This window comes from Salmo trutta, chromosome 29 (genome assembly GCF_901001165.1).
Source record: "Salmo trutta chromosome 29, fSalTru1.1, whole genome shotgun sequence".
Lineage (NCBI taxonomy): Eukaryota > Metazoa > Chordata > Actinopteri > Salmoniformes > Salmonidae > Salmo > Salmo trutta.
The window spans coordinates 27,594,099-27,611,175 of NC_042985.1; the positions used below are offsets into that span (position 1 = coordinate 27,594,099).

Sequence of the window (17,077 nt, forward strand, 5' to 3'; positions counted from 1 at the left end):
AAACAATACCAGACCCAGAGGGGGAAATAGATGAGTTGGCCATGTCTTCTCCAAGCAATGTGAATCTTATTACCTGTGTTGTGGCCATGCTTTCTGGATGCCATTTAACCCCCTGAGCTGAAGATGATTATCTGGATACTTTCTATGACAGCAACATTCATCATTCAGCACCAGTGTGGCCAGGGGCCTCGCTGTGATTGTTTGGTATGGTCCTCTACCTTCTGTTCCACAGTAGTCATGAGGGAAGTCATGCACCATCTCCCCGTGACATCCTGACCAGGGGATATCCTTTTGTTCTCCACAGCCTCTTAATGTCCCTAGACTCGGATTTGTTTTGCAAAGCAATATATCAAACGGGTTTGCACAATGAAAAGCATGTTTACCTATAAGGCCCTTGTCTTGGAGAGCAGCTTTGAAGCCACAGACTTCAATTACTACAAACTATTTCTGAATGCCCTGAGCATCACAGAGGCAATTATCTCTGTGCCGTGAGTCAAGTGAAGTCCTGGAGAGGTCCATAGTGAAGTTGAGGGGGCTATTAGAGGAATGCAGCCAGAGAATGCACAAAGCTCCCCCTTAGAGATGCACATCAACCAGCTGTATCCTGCTCCTCCAAACCAGTCAGTCTTTCACAGCACTCCAGGAAATGAACACCCCTCCAGAAACACAACTCTAGTATGCTTTATGCTGTGCTGCTCACTCAGGGAAGAAACCATTTTTACCTTAGGCCACATCCATTTGTCTGTTGCCTTGGAATTGTCAGTGTCCTGACACCTGAACACATTTCGGTTGTTTTTGGACAGTTGTTTACTGTTGTTGCAGAGCTCTCCCTCCCACCCAGCCTGGCTGTTCCACTCTGCTCCCTGATACCTCAGATTTGGCGATGACAGAAGGCAGGCAAGGCAACCAGGCAGCTCTGAACAATCTGATTTATGGTCCTCTCAGACAGCACTTGTTAAAACTCAGCACCAGCAGTGTTTTCCCCTCACCAGCCTATCAGGCAGAAGGCCATTACTAACACTGGCATTACTCAGGATGTACTACCACCGTAGCCAGGCTACAGATAACCCAAGATTCAGTAGATTCACGAGTCCACCTTGTCCTGAAAATATGTTTTGATTTCTCATTAATGAGACTGTCATGGTTAAACTCTGCTGAGTTGTCACCTAAATCTTGTGTAACACAAGCTTGAACCACACTTTCAATGCTTTAATGCTGTCACCTGTATCCTCTCTGTATCCTATCCTACAGACGAGAAGTATTCTCAACACAGCACCTTTTCTGTCGCTACTTGTTGTCCAGTTGACTCCTGCTCTGCGGTCTCGTGTCGCTAACTGAGCTACAGCATTAGTACTACGTGGTTGTATATCATGGCACAGCTCTTGGCTTGGCCACACCAGCTCTAGCGTTACCTCCCCGGCTGAGCCAAGCTTGCCACTGTTGCCATAGGAACCACAGCTCTGCATTGATAAACAGGCCGGAGTGTAGCCAGGGACTTCTCCGAATATGGGGGTGGCAAGAGAGTGACCAGGCTGCCACACCCTGTTATGCCACCCTAGAGCCATTTTCACTGACCAGTGACGTGTAGGACTGTGAAATCTATCAGCAGCATGTGGGCTCTCTGACACACTGAAATGAGCCGTGCTAAGACAGGCATGTATTATGGGTTGCTATCATTGTTAGCTACTGATTCCACCAAATGGTCTGATCATTCCTGTTTATTCCAGTGATTCAAATGGCTGTTGTCATTCGCCACATGTTGTGCTCTGGCTCCTGCACCTTTCTATTAACACTATCATTTCAATTAAGGCTCTTAAATCTTGGCCTTAGCTACGCTTGTTGATTTAATGACCTCGCACCTGGCAAACCTGGCCTGTGTAAGACAGCATGATGAACACAGTCCTCTCCTCTCGTAGTAGGCAGTAAGCTGAATGTGTCCAAATGGTAGAAGAAACTGAAGCCCCCAGAAAAGGTTGTCTGCTGTTATCTGTTCATCTGTAATACATGGAGGAAAATGGATGGCTGACTAGTATTAGTGAATTGTTCTTAAACATGTGAAATGATAGACATTCATGTTATTCATCAGTGTGCAATCCAACTGATTTGCAGAGATGAATTGAACAACATGTAAACGGCTGTAAATAACTAGATAATAACACTTTGATTCCTAAACCCTATTCACTTTGATTAATCTATTTTGAATCATGTGGTAACTTTTTTCCTTATATGCACAGCATTGGAAATGTGAATTTCTGTGTCGCTTGACTGAGTGGACTATTTTCTTCTGCGTTGTTAAAAGTGTCAAGTCAAGATATCTCCATCACAGCACACTGAGTTTCCTTCAGGTGATCGACGGGAGCTTGTGAATTTTCTAATTATAATAGTAGCACATCATAATTTACAGAATAATGACAGTTTCTCTTTTGCTCCATTAAGAAGTCTGAAATGCTGTCACTTTTGTTGGTTTGTAATGCACTTCTATTTTTTTGTGGCTCTTAGCAGTCCTTTGGGTATTTTCAATCCACAGATGTGGAAGACATTTTTAGATGGGATCTCTTTATTTCTGCTGATAACATCCCAATTTGAAGACTATTAGACATTCATCCTTCATATTGTAAGTACATTTTCAAAAAGACAAGCTTAGCTTACCCCTTCAGTACTGTACTATCTCTTCTATATGCACTTACAGAAAGTATTTACACCCCTTGACTTTTTTCACATTTTATGTTACATCCTGAGTTTAAAATTGATTCAATTGAGAATTTGTGTCACTGATCTACACACAATACCCAATAATATCAAATTGGAATTATGTTTTTCAAAATGTTTAATAGTGGTGGCGGCATCATGTTATGGGAACGCTTGTAATCGTTAAGGACTGGGGAGTTTTTTAGGATAAAAAAATAAACTGAATGGGGCTAAGCACAGGACTAATTCTAGAGGAAAACGTGCTTCAGTCTGCTTTCCATCAGACACTGGGAGATTAATTTACCTTTCAGCAGGACAATAACCTAAAACACAAGGCCAAATATACACTGGAGTTGCTTACCAGAAAGACAGTGAATGTTCCTGAGTGGCTAAGTTACTTGTCTAGAAATGATCAACAACCAATTTGACAGAGCTTGAAGAATTCTGAAAATAATAATGGGCAAATATTGTACTATCCAAGTGTGCAAAGTTCTTAGAGATTTTCCCAGAAAGACTCACAGCTGTAAACGCTGCCAAAGGTGATTCTAACATGCATTGACTCAGTGGTGTGAATACTTATGTAAATGAGATATTGAAATATATACAGTTGAAGTCGGAAGTTTACATACACTTAGGTTGGAGTCATTAAAACTCATTTTTCAACCACTCCACAAATGTCTTGTTGACAAACTATAGTTTTGGCAAGTCGGTTAGGACATCTACTTTGTGCATGACACAAGTCATTTTTCCAACAATTCTTTAACAAACAAACAAAAATAGAACTGTTTGGGGGAGGCTTGCAAGCCAAAGAACCTCATCCCAACCGTGAAGCACGGGGGTGGCAGCATCATGTTGTGGGGGTGCTTTGCTGCAGGAGGGACTGTTGCACTTCACAAAATAGATGGCATCATTTTTCCTCCAAACATAATGATGGTCATTATGGCCAAACAGTTATATTTTTGTTTCATCAGACCAGAGGACATTTCTCCAAAAAGTACGATCTTTGAGCCATGTGCAGTTGCAAACTGTAGTCTGGCTTTTTTATGGCGGTTTTGGAGCAGTGGCTTCTTCCTTGCTGAGTGGCCTTTCAAGTTATGTCGATATAGGACTCGTTTTACTGTGGATATAGATACGTTTGTACCTGTTTCCTCCAGCATCTTCACAAGGTCCTTTTCTGTTGTTCTGGGATTGATTTGCACTTTTCGCACCGAAGCACGTTCATTTCTAAGAGACAGAACGCGTCTCCTTCCTGAGCGGAATGACGGCTGAGTGGTCCCATGGTGTTTATACTTGCGTTCTATTGTTTGTACAGATGAACGTGGTACCTTCAGGCGTTTAGAAATTGCTCCCAAGGATGAACCAGACTGGTGGAGGTCTACACTTTTTTTTCTGAGGTCTTGGCTGATTTCGTTTTGATTTTCCCATGATGTCAAGCAAAGAGGCACTGAGTTTGAAGTTGTCCTTCAAATACATCCACAGGTACACCTCCAATTGACTCAAATGATGTCAATTAGCCTATCAGAAGCTTCTAAAGCCATGACATAATTTTCTGGAATTTTCCAAGCTGTTTAAAGGCACAGTCAACATAGTGTATGTAAACTTCTGACCCACTGGAATTGTGATACAGTGAATTATAAGTGAAATAATCTGTCTGTAAACATTTGTTGGAAAAATGACTTGTCATGCACAAAGTAGATGTCCTAACCAAATTGCCCAAACTATATTTTGTTAACAAGAAATTTGTGGAGTGGTTGAAAAACAAGTTTTAATGACTCCAACCTAAGTGTATGTAAACTTCCTTCTTCAACTGTATATATAAAAACATGTTTTCACTTTGTCATTATGGGGTACTGTGTGTAGATGGGTGTGAAAAAAGTGCAATTTAATCCTTTTTGAATTCAGGCTATAACAAGAACATGTGGAATAAGTCAAGGGGTATGAATACTTTCTAAAGGCACTGTATTTAACACGAACATATGCTTTGCCCTCTTACTAGCACACCATAGAACAGCAGTGTTGCCAAATTCAATGAAAACCTGCTTTTGTTGTTGTGGGACAATGATCTGAAAAGACCTTGGCCACACTGGCCACCATAAACACATTGAAGGTATTGGGAACCCACATCCATCTTCTCCATGTCAGCATTTTCTTTTCAGATTTTAGATTCTCTCTACCTCACATGGTGACAAGATTCTGTTATTTGGTGGCACAAAGGAAGGTCTTTTTTTGCATGATGAAAAAATATTTTCCATTATAAAGCGTTTGTAACACAGGTCTATTGATGCTATGGCTTTGGTTACCTCTCTTGCTCTCAAACAATGTTCTATGCTACAAACATTTGTTGTGGAAAAAATCTGTTGTGGAAAAAGTCTTACACATGGACACTCAAAGTCAATCTTAAATGAATCATTGTTTATTGTCAGTGTGCTGGAGAGGTTCCAACTAACTCAATGCACCATAGAACACATTTCTGTCAGAAGCTCTTCCTGGGCAGTCCCAGCAGTTGTCTTATGTACGACTATACACAAACAAGTTATATTTGCATGATTTAGCATAATTAATGAATCATTACCGTTTGGTTTCATAATACTGTTTCATAACGTGACAGACCAACACCTCACGAGGCTTCTCTCTAAGCTGAGACCTGGAAATGGAGATATCGTTTGTTCGTTCTCAAAACAACGTCTGGGCGTACTTCCAAATTGCAGCTACTGAAAAGAGGCGGATTTGTTCAGTCAACCACTTGCATGAACACAGAAATTGGTTTATAGAACAGCACATGAATAGAACACAGAAATGAGTTATAAGCACAAACATTAAAATTCCCATTACACACCTCCGCCTGAACCAGCTATAATATGTCTGACAATGTAATCGTCTTCTCCAGACCTTCAGAATTTCTGCCTTTCCTGTCATTTGGGGTCTTGTCAATGTTGGATGCTACTAGAAGTTGTGACAGTAGCTGTCTGCCTAGAGATCAATCTCCTGTGTGAGGCTGGTGTGGGATGCCGTGGCCTTTACCTGCTGTGGGAGGAGGATCTGTTCATTAACCAGCTGCCCACATTCATCTGGGAGGACCGCTCTTTGCTAAACATTCAGATTACGGCTGCCTATCAAAGAATGTCAAGTCATTTATCAAGCCTGACGATGCGTTTTCGGAAAAGGCCTTCTGATCCTCATAGGCTTGGCACTCACCGGTACAACACATCACAGTACTACTTCTGGCATGGTCTCAGAAAGGAATTCCAAGATATGACTGTTTAGCATCACATGGATACCACCGGGATGCAGCCATACCTGGTTGTGTTAGCAGAAGCTTTTCTGTACATTTTCCCAGTGAGTTCTGTGAAATCCGTTCTGAAGTTATTTTTGTGGTTTGAACACGTCACAGTTGGTGAAAGGAGTTGTGTAATTGTCAGCAGTTGTGGGAGGACTGATACTGTAGCTGTCTGTGGAGCTCTCAGTGATGTTGTCTTGGGAGGATGTCGTGCAGCATGTGAGTTTCAGCTTTGTATGAGAGAGCGAGAGGTGTGTTTTATGAGATTTTAGTATTTTTCCTGGGAACACTGTCCTCCGCTGGTCAGGGAGGTTTGGCACGAAATGCAGGGTATTCTCTGGAACCACAGCCCATGAAGAGCCTCATTAAAGGGAAGTGGGGTGGCGAGCCTGGGGCAAAGACTCCCGTTGCTGGTGTGTGTGGGATGAGAATTCAGGGGGCGTTGGTTCGTGTAAATGCTGAGCCTGGAAAACGGTTCTCGCCTGGCTGGAGAGGGTGGAGGGTGTGTCTTTAGGATGGAATGAAGGAGAGGTTGCCTGGATACCCATGCAGCATTGCCTGTGTAACAGGGTTATATTGGTGATTCCCCTTGCCACTTTATTGTTAAGCCAATGGGTTTTTGGTTTTAGTTTTGTCTTGCCTTCACCTACTCAACATGGCATCTTATTGGCTGGTTTGCGTGGCTTGCTTACAAGGGAGGATGTTTCAGTTAGAATCGTCCCAGTGAAAAAACACCAAACCAGCGGTAAATTGTTGGTTGCAAAGCACTGTACGTCAAAAGTGATTTTTATACTTACAAGTGATGATTTGAATGTACAATTTATATAAATTTGTTTGTAAATGTTATTAGAACATCACACAAGATGCAGCGTTTTTGTGCATATTTGTTGTAGAGAATTCCAGCTAATGCTGGCTAGCAACTTACTGTGTCTGGTGGAGGGGAGGGGGGGTATATTTTGTACAGTCCATGAGTGCAGAGTTGGATGGTGAGCCGTGCATTGCATGACGTGCAATTTTGTGCTGTTTCTATCAGAATAAATCTCCATGACTGGTGCTACAAGTTGGAGTTGATGTCGATGATTGATTGTACACAACGCAAGAAGAGTACTGTTACACCTGTCTAACCTGGAGTGTCTTGGCCAATTAGGGTGTAATCGGGATCTAGACAGGGAGTACAGTAGGGGTTCACCATGGGTAAAGCATGGCGGAGCCTCCTTGCTGGTTCTCAGATATATGCCTGCTTCACAATTTACCCCCTACCGACTCTCCAACCAGCCACAATTCTCCATTCATGTTAATTAACATCACATTAACAGTCCCTGACCTATTTCTGCTTTAGGCTTGGATTACGTAATTTATTTTAGCTAAAGAATGTTCTGGAAACAATGGGATCCAGACAAAGAGGTATATTGTCTGTGTATACCATGGTAATGAGAACAGTGATATAGGCCATCCACGGTCATCATCTCTGAGGGATTGAACTATTCCCATGTAGTGATTATGTAGATCCCCATGAGTTTTAATGAGCGAGATCAGAGAGTAATCACATTATCCTTTTCCATGAAAACCCTCTACCTTCCATCACGCCAGCACAGTTATTGAATGACTTTATAGTATACATGATTTCCAATGCAGTAACTCTGATAACGGCTTTGAACACAGGAACAGACACTGACACAGACTGCTGGTTCACAGTCTGGATTATGTTGTTCTGGTTTCATGCTTGAGTTCCTTCCACCCTCCACAGCCCATGATAAGACTCAATGCCCTTAAGCCTTCAGCATGCTTTGGTTCGGCCGCTAGGCGAACTGAACGAGTGTGCTTGAATACTCCTTTAAAAGACCTTTGTTTGAAAAATTAGGAAAAGAATCATCAATACTACTGTTTGTCCATCTTGAGACGCCGTAGCCAATATACACTTCCTCAAAATAGTCCTAATTATTTAGAATCTTTTTGCCAAGGAGCTTTTACATCTAACTAATTCAATATTTCTCATGTGAAAAAATGTGAATGAAAACGATTAGTCTCTCATTCAATTAAGTGTTTGTTGTCATTCAAGAATCCCTACTGTTGACCAATCATCGACAAAGGGGCATAGACTTCAGCTATGACAAGATATTTTTTGTGAACAGGCGAAAAAACCCTTGCCAAAGACCAAAACGAACAAAAACATCACAAAATGTTGTCATAATATATGCACAAACTGTTTCGGATGGGAAGCAGACACCTTAAATCTAAATCTTCTTTAACAAAGGAACCTAAAGATTAAGAGATGGGGGGTGGAGATGAGTTGGGGGATGGATTAACCATGTGGTAGTAAGGTATCACAACCGTCCAAACCAACACAACTTTCTCAACATTGAAAGTACTCTGTTTGCAGTGGCTTATAGGAAAATGCTTTGGCAATATTTGTCAGAAATGGAGGGATCTACTGAATCACAGTAACTGTATGACCTCACAAGGCTGTATTTATGATCCCACTTTTTCCCATAACATTGTTTATTTATTTACTAACATCATCATTTATGTATGGACAGAGATGGGTGCACCTACCTGGTAGAAATGCTTTTTTCATGGTTTATCTACTGAATACTGTCTGGATAGCACTCCACTTGGATATCCCAAGGCTAAAAATATTTGCTTTTCAAACTGGATAAAATGGTCTCACTCAAAGACATTTTAGATTATACATTTTTTAAATCAGTTTTTAGCCTTAAGGTGAAAGAAAATGAAATAGTTATTGTTCCAACTTCAAACATCGGTGCTACTCCAGTCTGGTAAATCCTGTTAGAATTGTTGGAGAAATAACATGGGGATTAGATCTAATTCCACAACCCACCACCCATAAGGTTGGAGTGGCTCACAGCTGCCACTACTTAAGCAGCCGGTCTCCAGTTTGAGCCACTTGTACTTAGGTTCCTGGACATTGGAAACAACATTTTAACAAGCTATTGTACACTGGGCTATTCTGTGCGGCTGAAGTTAGTAAGCATGTATTAGATTTAAGGTGAACATTATAAATGATAATTATTCACATGCTGGTAATTGTTTACCTACAGGGAGGGATGTGACTCGGGGCTCTACGCTGACCTTTTTTACAGGGAGCACGTGTGTGCCTAAGTTGAAAGATTTTGGAGCACAAAGAAATTTAAGAGCACAATGAAAAATATTTGAGGTAACAAGCCGTTTTCTTTGTAGTAATGGTGCAAGCGTATCTTCCATGGCACCCGGGCCTGCAGTACAGTGAAGGAATCATTGCAACAATTATCATCTTCATTCTAAGCGCACTGGTGCTCCTAAATTAAAGTTCCAGGTCGCACAGCAAAATATTTAGGTACTTATGCAAGTAAAATGGTCGCACTGTAGAGCCCTGTGACTCATGTTTTCCATTGCAGAGTGCATCATGTTGAATTACAGCACCACAGAGCCTTCAGAGCATCTCCCCGTATTTGACTATAGGATTGATTCTTGGTACACTCCTTTTCCTAATTGTGTTCTCAAGTGGGTTTCTGGTAATGCAAACACTACTGCCATTAGAAATGACCGGGGATGAATTAAAGGAAATTAGAGATCTATCCAACCCCGAGGGGAATGAAACAACACACAATCAGGGGAAACACAATATGTGCTCAATGGATTTCGGAATCATTGTAGAAATGTTACCACTGATACATTTCCATTTACTAAAGATATTACAGTAATGTAATGGGTGCCTACTCATGACTCTAAATTGCTTCCTTCCAAAATATTCAAAGACAATTGCTCCATTATACGGATATGACTTTGAAAATGCACCGTGCCTTGAAAGATGCAAAATATATATTTTGAACTGCTCTCTCAGCGTTTTATTGTGCTCGTCTGGAAATGGACTGCTGTAAATGGATTCATTCTGCAGTAATCACACTGAGCACACAGGCAATATCTCTGAGATGCATCAGGGCAGACTGGTCTGAGATATCCCTTCTCTGCTCTACGCAGCAACAGGTGATAGGGAGCATGGGGAGTTTACAGTCAGGGCACGGTGTGGTGTGCTTTGAGCACTGAAACATTGGGATTGGTGAAAAGTCACCACATAGAACAAAGAGTATGGAGGCAGAGATGCAACTTTAAAATGGAGTCTGACAGTAAGGTAAAATACATGGAAAGACAGCCCTAAAGTGGTCTCCAGTGGCATTGACTTAGAGGAGGTAATCATTATAGATGATCTCATCATGGTATATGTCATACTGTGAAATGGTGTGATGAAAAGTATTTGCGTGGCAGGGTTGACCTCCCTAGAAGTAAGAGGAATACACTTGCAACACTTTTTTTTAGGTGGGTGGGGAGCAGTTCCAATCATCTGTAAATGTCATGAGCTCTGACGGAGGGTTTGGGTATTGACTGAGTCTGGCTAGATGAAGGACAGGGACACTAATCTTCTCCGGCCATGTATATCAATTCAGAAAAGCCACCAGACCACGTCACGCAATATGCAAAATATAGAATTCTAGAAATGACACATATTTTTCAGTCCTGTGAAATGGTGTGATGATCGTCATGCTTTGGGCATATCCTGGCTGTGTTAAATGTGTGCTGGCTCTGATGACTGACTGAATGATTATACAGTGACCTGCACTGATTTATTTGAGAGAGATTCAGTGTGTGCTTCAGAGTCACTGTCTCTGGGAAGTGTAATGTTTGACCTCTCACTTCTACCCAGCTGAATGAACAGGCAGTAACATTTTAAAACATGACCTTCAGCTTAGCACATGTAGCAACTGTTCCACTCAGATAATAACACTCTGATCATTCTAAATGAGAGCGTGTACTAACACTGATCATGTGATCGGTAGAGTTTGGAATCTCAACACCAATTAGTTGTGGTTGTTGAGTGTAATTTGTTGGGCTGTGTATGAAGATTGTACTATGGCTAACCCTGTAAAACAACACATTTCACTGCACCAATACGTTTTTTTTAAACACTCCGTTGTTAGGCAGTATATTTGCACAGCATAATAGCATTCAGTTCTGCAGACAATGTGGACTGTGATTTAAGAATGTGATTTTTAGCTGGCTCCTATTGTAAGAGTTTGGATGGAAGATGCTAAATGTAGTTTAGAAATTGCTTTGAAGAGAAGTGCAAACCCTTATTACCCCGATTGCAACATCTACTCCTCTATGCACATACTTCACACTCTGTCTTCTATGTTTTTCATGGGCTTGCTGTGTCACCACTGCCACCTAATGTGCAGTGCTTAAAACTGCATGCACTCTATTCAGAAAGTCACATACAGCTCCCAAACAAAATCACAAGCTGTATTTTGGGGAATCGAATGTCTAAACTATATGGTATATATTGTTATTACTGACATTGATTTTATGTGACAGTCAGTGTTTGGTCTTATTGTGTTTGTACCCCAGGTAAAAGAAGCCATGCAGAGGATCCACGACAGAGGCAACATAGGAAAGCTAATCCTGGATGTGGAGAAGTCTCCCACTCCTTTGGTAAGTACACAACCCTGACCTTTTTTTCTACAAAAACAAGTTATTTATAAGTGATCTAAAATTGCACATGCATTCAACAAGTTTGAAAAACCTTGAGGAAAAAGGAAATGATTAAATAGCATCATGACTCACCACAGTGAGCAATTTATCCCTAGAGAACTCTTGGCCAAATCAACACAGCTTGAGGTTCCTAGATAACGCTAAGTCTGATAACAATAATACGATATCTTCCAATGGCACTGGTTTCTATGGTGACCCGTGAATATCAGCGTCCCCATTTGGAGCAGCAAACATAAGAAACAAAAGCCTGAGCAGTGTTGACAAAATGTTGATTCAATGTTGATATGTTTAAAGTAACTGTCCAGTAAAACCCCATCTCAAACTCTTTGAATGTTTTTTTTTATGCTTGAAATTTGCTTGGCCCTTATTTGATTGGTCCAGCAGCTTTTGTCTTTGTTATGTTTTTATTCTCCAGTGGGGAGAAGGATCATTCTTGAGATAATGGGAGGCACGTGCTCAGGAATGCACACTCACCGCACACAAGCAAGATAACTAGCAAGCTAATCAATCCACAACTGGTGTTAGCAAAAAGGACAACGCCCATGCAACAACTATCTCACCAGTCACTTCTATTTCAAATCATTTGGTTTGTATAGGGTGACCACATTTAAAATACCCAAATGCGAGGCAACAAGATGATTTTCGGGACATTCGCGGGACAGTTGCCTTTATGAATAAAAACATTTAGCTGCACGTTCCCGTCCAGATGTAGCCTATTGAATATCATTATAGAATATGCATAAAATGCATCCTCCAATTGCAACATCTACCTATGCCCACACACATTGTCTCAAGAAACATTTATATTTTTAATACCCTCAAACACCAAGTTAGGCATACCTCATTTCAAAATAGGCCATGGCTTCATAACTGTCAATCATGAATGAATATTCTTTACATTTTACAAGTGAAATGTCCAAACTGCGTCTGCATGCCGATCATTTGATCTCAATCAATTTCATGGGAATATGCATTTAGATCTTCTTGAATTCCTATTTCGTGGGCAAATTAGAGCAGATGGTGTTAAACTTTATAGCCTTCCTGTATTCATTTTTTTTCAATCATAGCACATTTCTGGCGCTGTTGGGTTTTGGCCCCCTGATAATTTTTGGGCACTATTCAGCTTACCATCACTGCATTTCTTATCAGATTTGAGGGTGTTTTTGGTGTAACAGTAACGTTATACTATGCTATTATATTTAGTTTTGTTATGTAGAAAACTAACCCACTGGCACACACTGGTTAAATCAACGTTGTTTACACGTCATTTCAATTAAATGAATTGACGTCTGTGCCCAGTGACAATTAATCATTATGTGATCTTCCAAGACATTGATTCAGCTTTGATCTAACATTACTAAATGAGCACAATTGTGAGAAGTAGCAGAGTGATGGCAGCACTACACCCCTGCAGTCTGCTGTACCAAACAAGTAATTGAAGCGCACCTAGCCGACTCTTTTGCTTTGCGCAAAATTTGGTGATGCAGAAATGAAAAACTACATGTGTGGTTGTTTTATGAAAATCTGGGAATATTTGGCCAAGGAAATATTTTTGGTTGGTAAAATAGTTAGGAAGGGAGACTTCTAAAATGGGATTTAGTGAAGCAGTAGCACATAATCCACACAACAACCATCTCACAATTTCCTTCTATTTTAAATCATGTGGTTTGCAGCTAAAAGTTTTAGGTCAAGAGGAAACCTTGTTAGCTGTTGTTGAGTGATAAAAATAGCAGCAGCCAGTAGCTAGCTAGCTAACGTTATTTAGGTTCCTAACAACAAAAATATCAGGAATATAATGACAAAGCAAAGGACAGAAACAACTAATACTTGTGAAATAATCAGTGTGCATTTATTCATTTATTGCTGTTATAGTAAAGTGCCCTAGTAGTTTTATTGTGCATTTTGAAGTCTTGAATCTATCCATACTATTTGACTTAATGCAACCAGGCTCAGGCAATCTGCCCCAGTGCCTCCACGTGGGAACTAATTTGAATATCCAAGTGTCTCATTGGCTGAGTCTCATTGGCTGAGCTGTCAAATCATTTTTTTTTTAACCAGTTTTCGCCCAAACCACTCTGTTGTTTCTGAACGGGCCAAGCAGGGACACATCCTCAATTCTATATATTTTTTATGAATAATCTATTTAATTCAGATTGTAATTAATTGTTGGTAATATTTCATAAAAATCTGGAACACTGGACAGATACATTAATATCTGTATCCTTTGTTCCTCATCTTTTAATGTTTTCTTATAGATACAGTTGATACAGTACACTCCATTCTGTATTTGTAGAAATTACAATGTGTTCTGTATTCTGTGTAGATGGCCAGTGACAGCACAGAGACCAGTGAGGCTGGTGAGGAGGAGGAGGAACATGAAGGGGACAATGACAACAAGGAACGCATGCCTTTCATCCAGTAGGCCCAGGCACGGTACCACAACTGGCCTGGACACCTCAAAGGAAGGAGGTGTTAGTTCCATAACAGACGACTCCACAACCAGAACTACGCACCGTGAACTCAAACTGTTGTACTGTATGTATGTTTGTGTGCGTGTGTGTGGGTCTGTTATCTTTGTGTCTTTTGTTATGTAAGATGTTTGAAAGACATATGAAAACTCATAAGACACTGGTTGTCAAAGTTGCCAATCAGCTAAAGTGCCATTCACTATCCAGTATTATGATGAGCATTGTGTTGCTGACCAAATGATGTTAATTAAGAGATGCTTAGACCTATCTGCAGCTTCATCGTTGTTCATTGTGTTCTATGGCAACCTTAACAAGGGAGCAAAGTAGGAATGGAGTGAATAAGGGGTTGATTATGTTGCTTTTAGGAAAAATACGAGAGTGAGTGATTGAGTGTGAAAGAGAACAGTAAGTGAGTGAGAGTGAACCAGGAACATAAGTGATATTGGCCATGCTTGTACTCCTGTCTTGATGGTTGAAACAAGAGGGAAACTAGGAGGGTGAGTGTTAGCGTAAACGTCTCCTCTAAGCTATATTCCCCTTTCTCTTTTACCACTATTATGGTGACTCAGAAGTGAGATTCATTTCAGCTGCTTCGTGAACACTAGTCACTCTGATCACCCCATTACCACTGAATACACAGCAAACCCAGAGCAGATTGGCCCTGGGCTATTTACCTCCACCTGCTGCAGTGAGTCTATCAAAATCACTCTCTGAGATCGTTTCTCACCCTCCTCCCTCTGTTATTTTCAGCAGCGTGTGAGCTAGGAGAGAGTATTAGGAAATGCCACTGTAAATGCCTGCTACCATGTTTACCGACACATTTGGGATCTGACCTTCTGCGGTGTTGTTATGGGATCACCAGTGCCTTTGAGCTAGAAGTCTGCAGCAGTCTTGTAGAAGATTTCAGTATTTGAATTGTACCCATTTCACAGACACTCAATTTCATGGTGGTTAGGCCAAATGCCAGGCAGCATTCTGAGTGTGTTTCCTACATTTCTGCAACTAATGAAAATAAGAAAAATAACGTCAGCTTTTGGTCTCATCCCTAGTCATCATTTCAGACAAACAATGCAGAGAGAAATGGCATGGTGGTCAGGTGATGATGATGATTAACCACACCTGTTTCTGTTTAGTCTGTGTATGCATGTGTGTAATAAGTTGTGTTACGTTTACCTGCTGGTGCCTGTGTATAGTGTGCAATGCCTCCCAAACAGAGTGCCACAGAGAGGGAGGACTAAAGACACATTCACTTACAGATGAGCTGATGGGCCATCAAGAATGGAGGTACTATTGCTGTGGATACCACAGGACAGGAGTTATTCATATCAGATGTTACCATCTCCTGTGAGATGTGGTATGACAACTGTATTGTGCTACTAGTATTATCCATATGGAAAGTGTGAAATTAATCGTCCAACGTACAAAGCTATTTATTCATAAAAATATGAAACTACCATTGATGTACGGAGATGAAAGCTATTGAATCGCCTTGTTATAAACAGTAAATCTAGCTAAGGCAGATGTGTTTCATATAACTGCAAGCTTACATATTACCTTCAGGAGTATTCCCAAACCAAAAATCAATGTACAGACAGTATTAAACAGCATACAATTTCTTGTAACTTTGTAAGTGAATACATTTTTGTATGTACCCTACTGTCTGTATGGGAAGAAAGGGCCCAGTTATTACATGGCTGTAGAAGTGATTGGAAAGTAGCCAGCTGTGCTTCTCCAAACAAACCACCCACTGGTGAAGAAATCCAGTTTCACACACTTCATTGATCTTTCATTTGCCACTTACAACATTCGTATGATCTTTAATTAGCTAAGTCACATTAAATGCCACAACATTTTATTCAAATATTTTATTAGCTACATCACAACATTGGGCCTATTTCCTTTCATGATAGACTTGGCAATGTTACTAGAAATCAAGTATATTAATGAAGGACAACAGTACATCTAAATGTGAATGTCTCTTTGGGTTTTCCTGTTAGTCTAGGTCTAGAGTGTAGAGTAACTTGCAGTGTGTGTGTGTGTGTGTGTGTGTGTGTGTGTGTGTGTGTGTGTGTGTGTGTGTGTGTGTGTGTGTGTTTCCATGGGAGGTCATTATGATGGATAGTCAACTTGCCTTAAAAGTAAAAAAAGATAAACAAACTATGTAGGCGTGTTTAGTACTGTAGTTGGAACCTGATTACAGACTTATATGAAGATATTGTTTAACTGTATTTGTTGGTATTAGTGGTTTTGTTATGTTATACTGTATGTAGTCCAGTTCTGTTTACATGAATAAATGTATCTGCAGAGCATTCTGGGAAAGCTGTGTGTTTTTCTTGGCCTGTGTCATTTTCAGGTTTTCTCCACAAGCCACCCTGTGAAAGACTCCCTATAATATCACACTTTCATAGGCTGGGGTATTTCTCCAAGAATGTACAGTATGAAAAATGATTTAAGCTTTAAATCCATGGTAACTTTCTCACTGTAAATGACTTGCCTGTTAACAACGGTAAATAGACTTTGACCGTGGTTACTTTAAGTAGCGCTGCATATTTCTTAGGTTCTTATCTTATTAGGTCATAAGGATTCAACGTGAATTACTGATTTGTATCTCTCCCAATCACCTTGAATCTTGATAATCTCTTATCATCCCTTTTCCATTTATAGCAGTGGGGTATGTAACACCTTTATTATGCAATATAAATGAGGTTGGTCCTTTGCTATTTACTGGCAGGCCGGTGGCCTTTCATAATGTCACCAGCACAACTTCCTATAAATCAAATACAACTGTGATAACAAATGCTTGGCCTTTTGTCAAGCTCCTATCCCCCCACAGTAACGTAACTCAAATGGGTGACCTTTGTCAATGTCCTATGTGCTATTTATAGCCACTATCATCTAAGCCTGCAGAATTTATCTCTCTGACTGACATAAACATAATTTATGCAGAAGATATGTTACTGTTTTTATGCTCCAATGTTGTAATCTATTTGAAATATGGATTGCATCCTTTTAGCATTGTGTAGCTAAACCACTTTAACTATGTGGTCATATTGCACCTCTCAACAGCCCTAGACTATTATCTGGATGAGACCAGGGTTCC

General features: G+C 40.5%; 1 protein-coding gene across 1 annotated transcript in view; it reads left to right on the forward strand.

The window, feature by feature from the left end:
- Positions 1 to 16,286, forward strand: part of vat1l (vesicle amine transport 1-like) — a 32,454-nt gene extending 16,168 nt beyond the window's left edge. The window contains exons 8-9 of the mRNA XM_029721549.1: positions 11,366 to 11,449; positions 13,833 to 16,286. Of these exons, the coding sequence (XP_029577409.1) occupies positions 11,366 to 11,449; positions 13,833 to 13,931 (183 nt within the window). The 3' untranslated portion in view covers positions 13,932 to 16,286. The remainder of the gene's footprint in view (positions 1 to 11,365; positions 11,450 to 13,832) is intronic.
- The last annotated feature ends 791 nt before the right edge of the window (positions 16,287 to 17,077 follow it).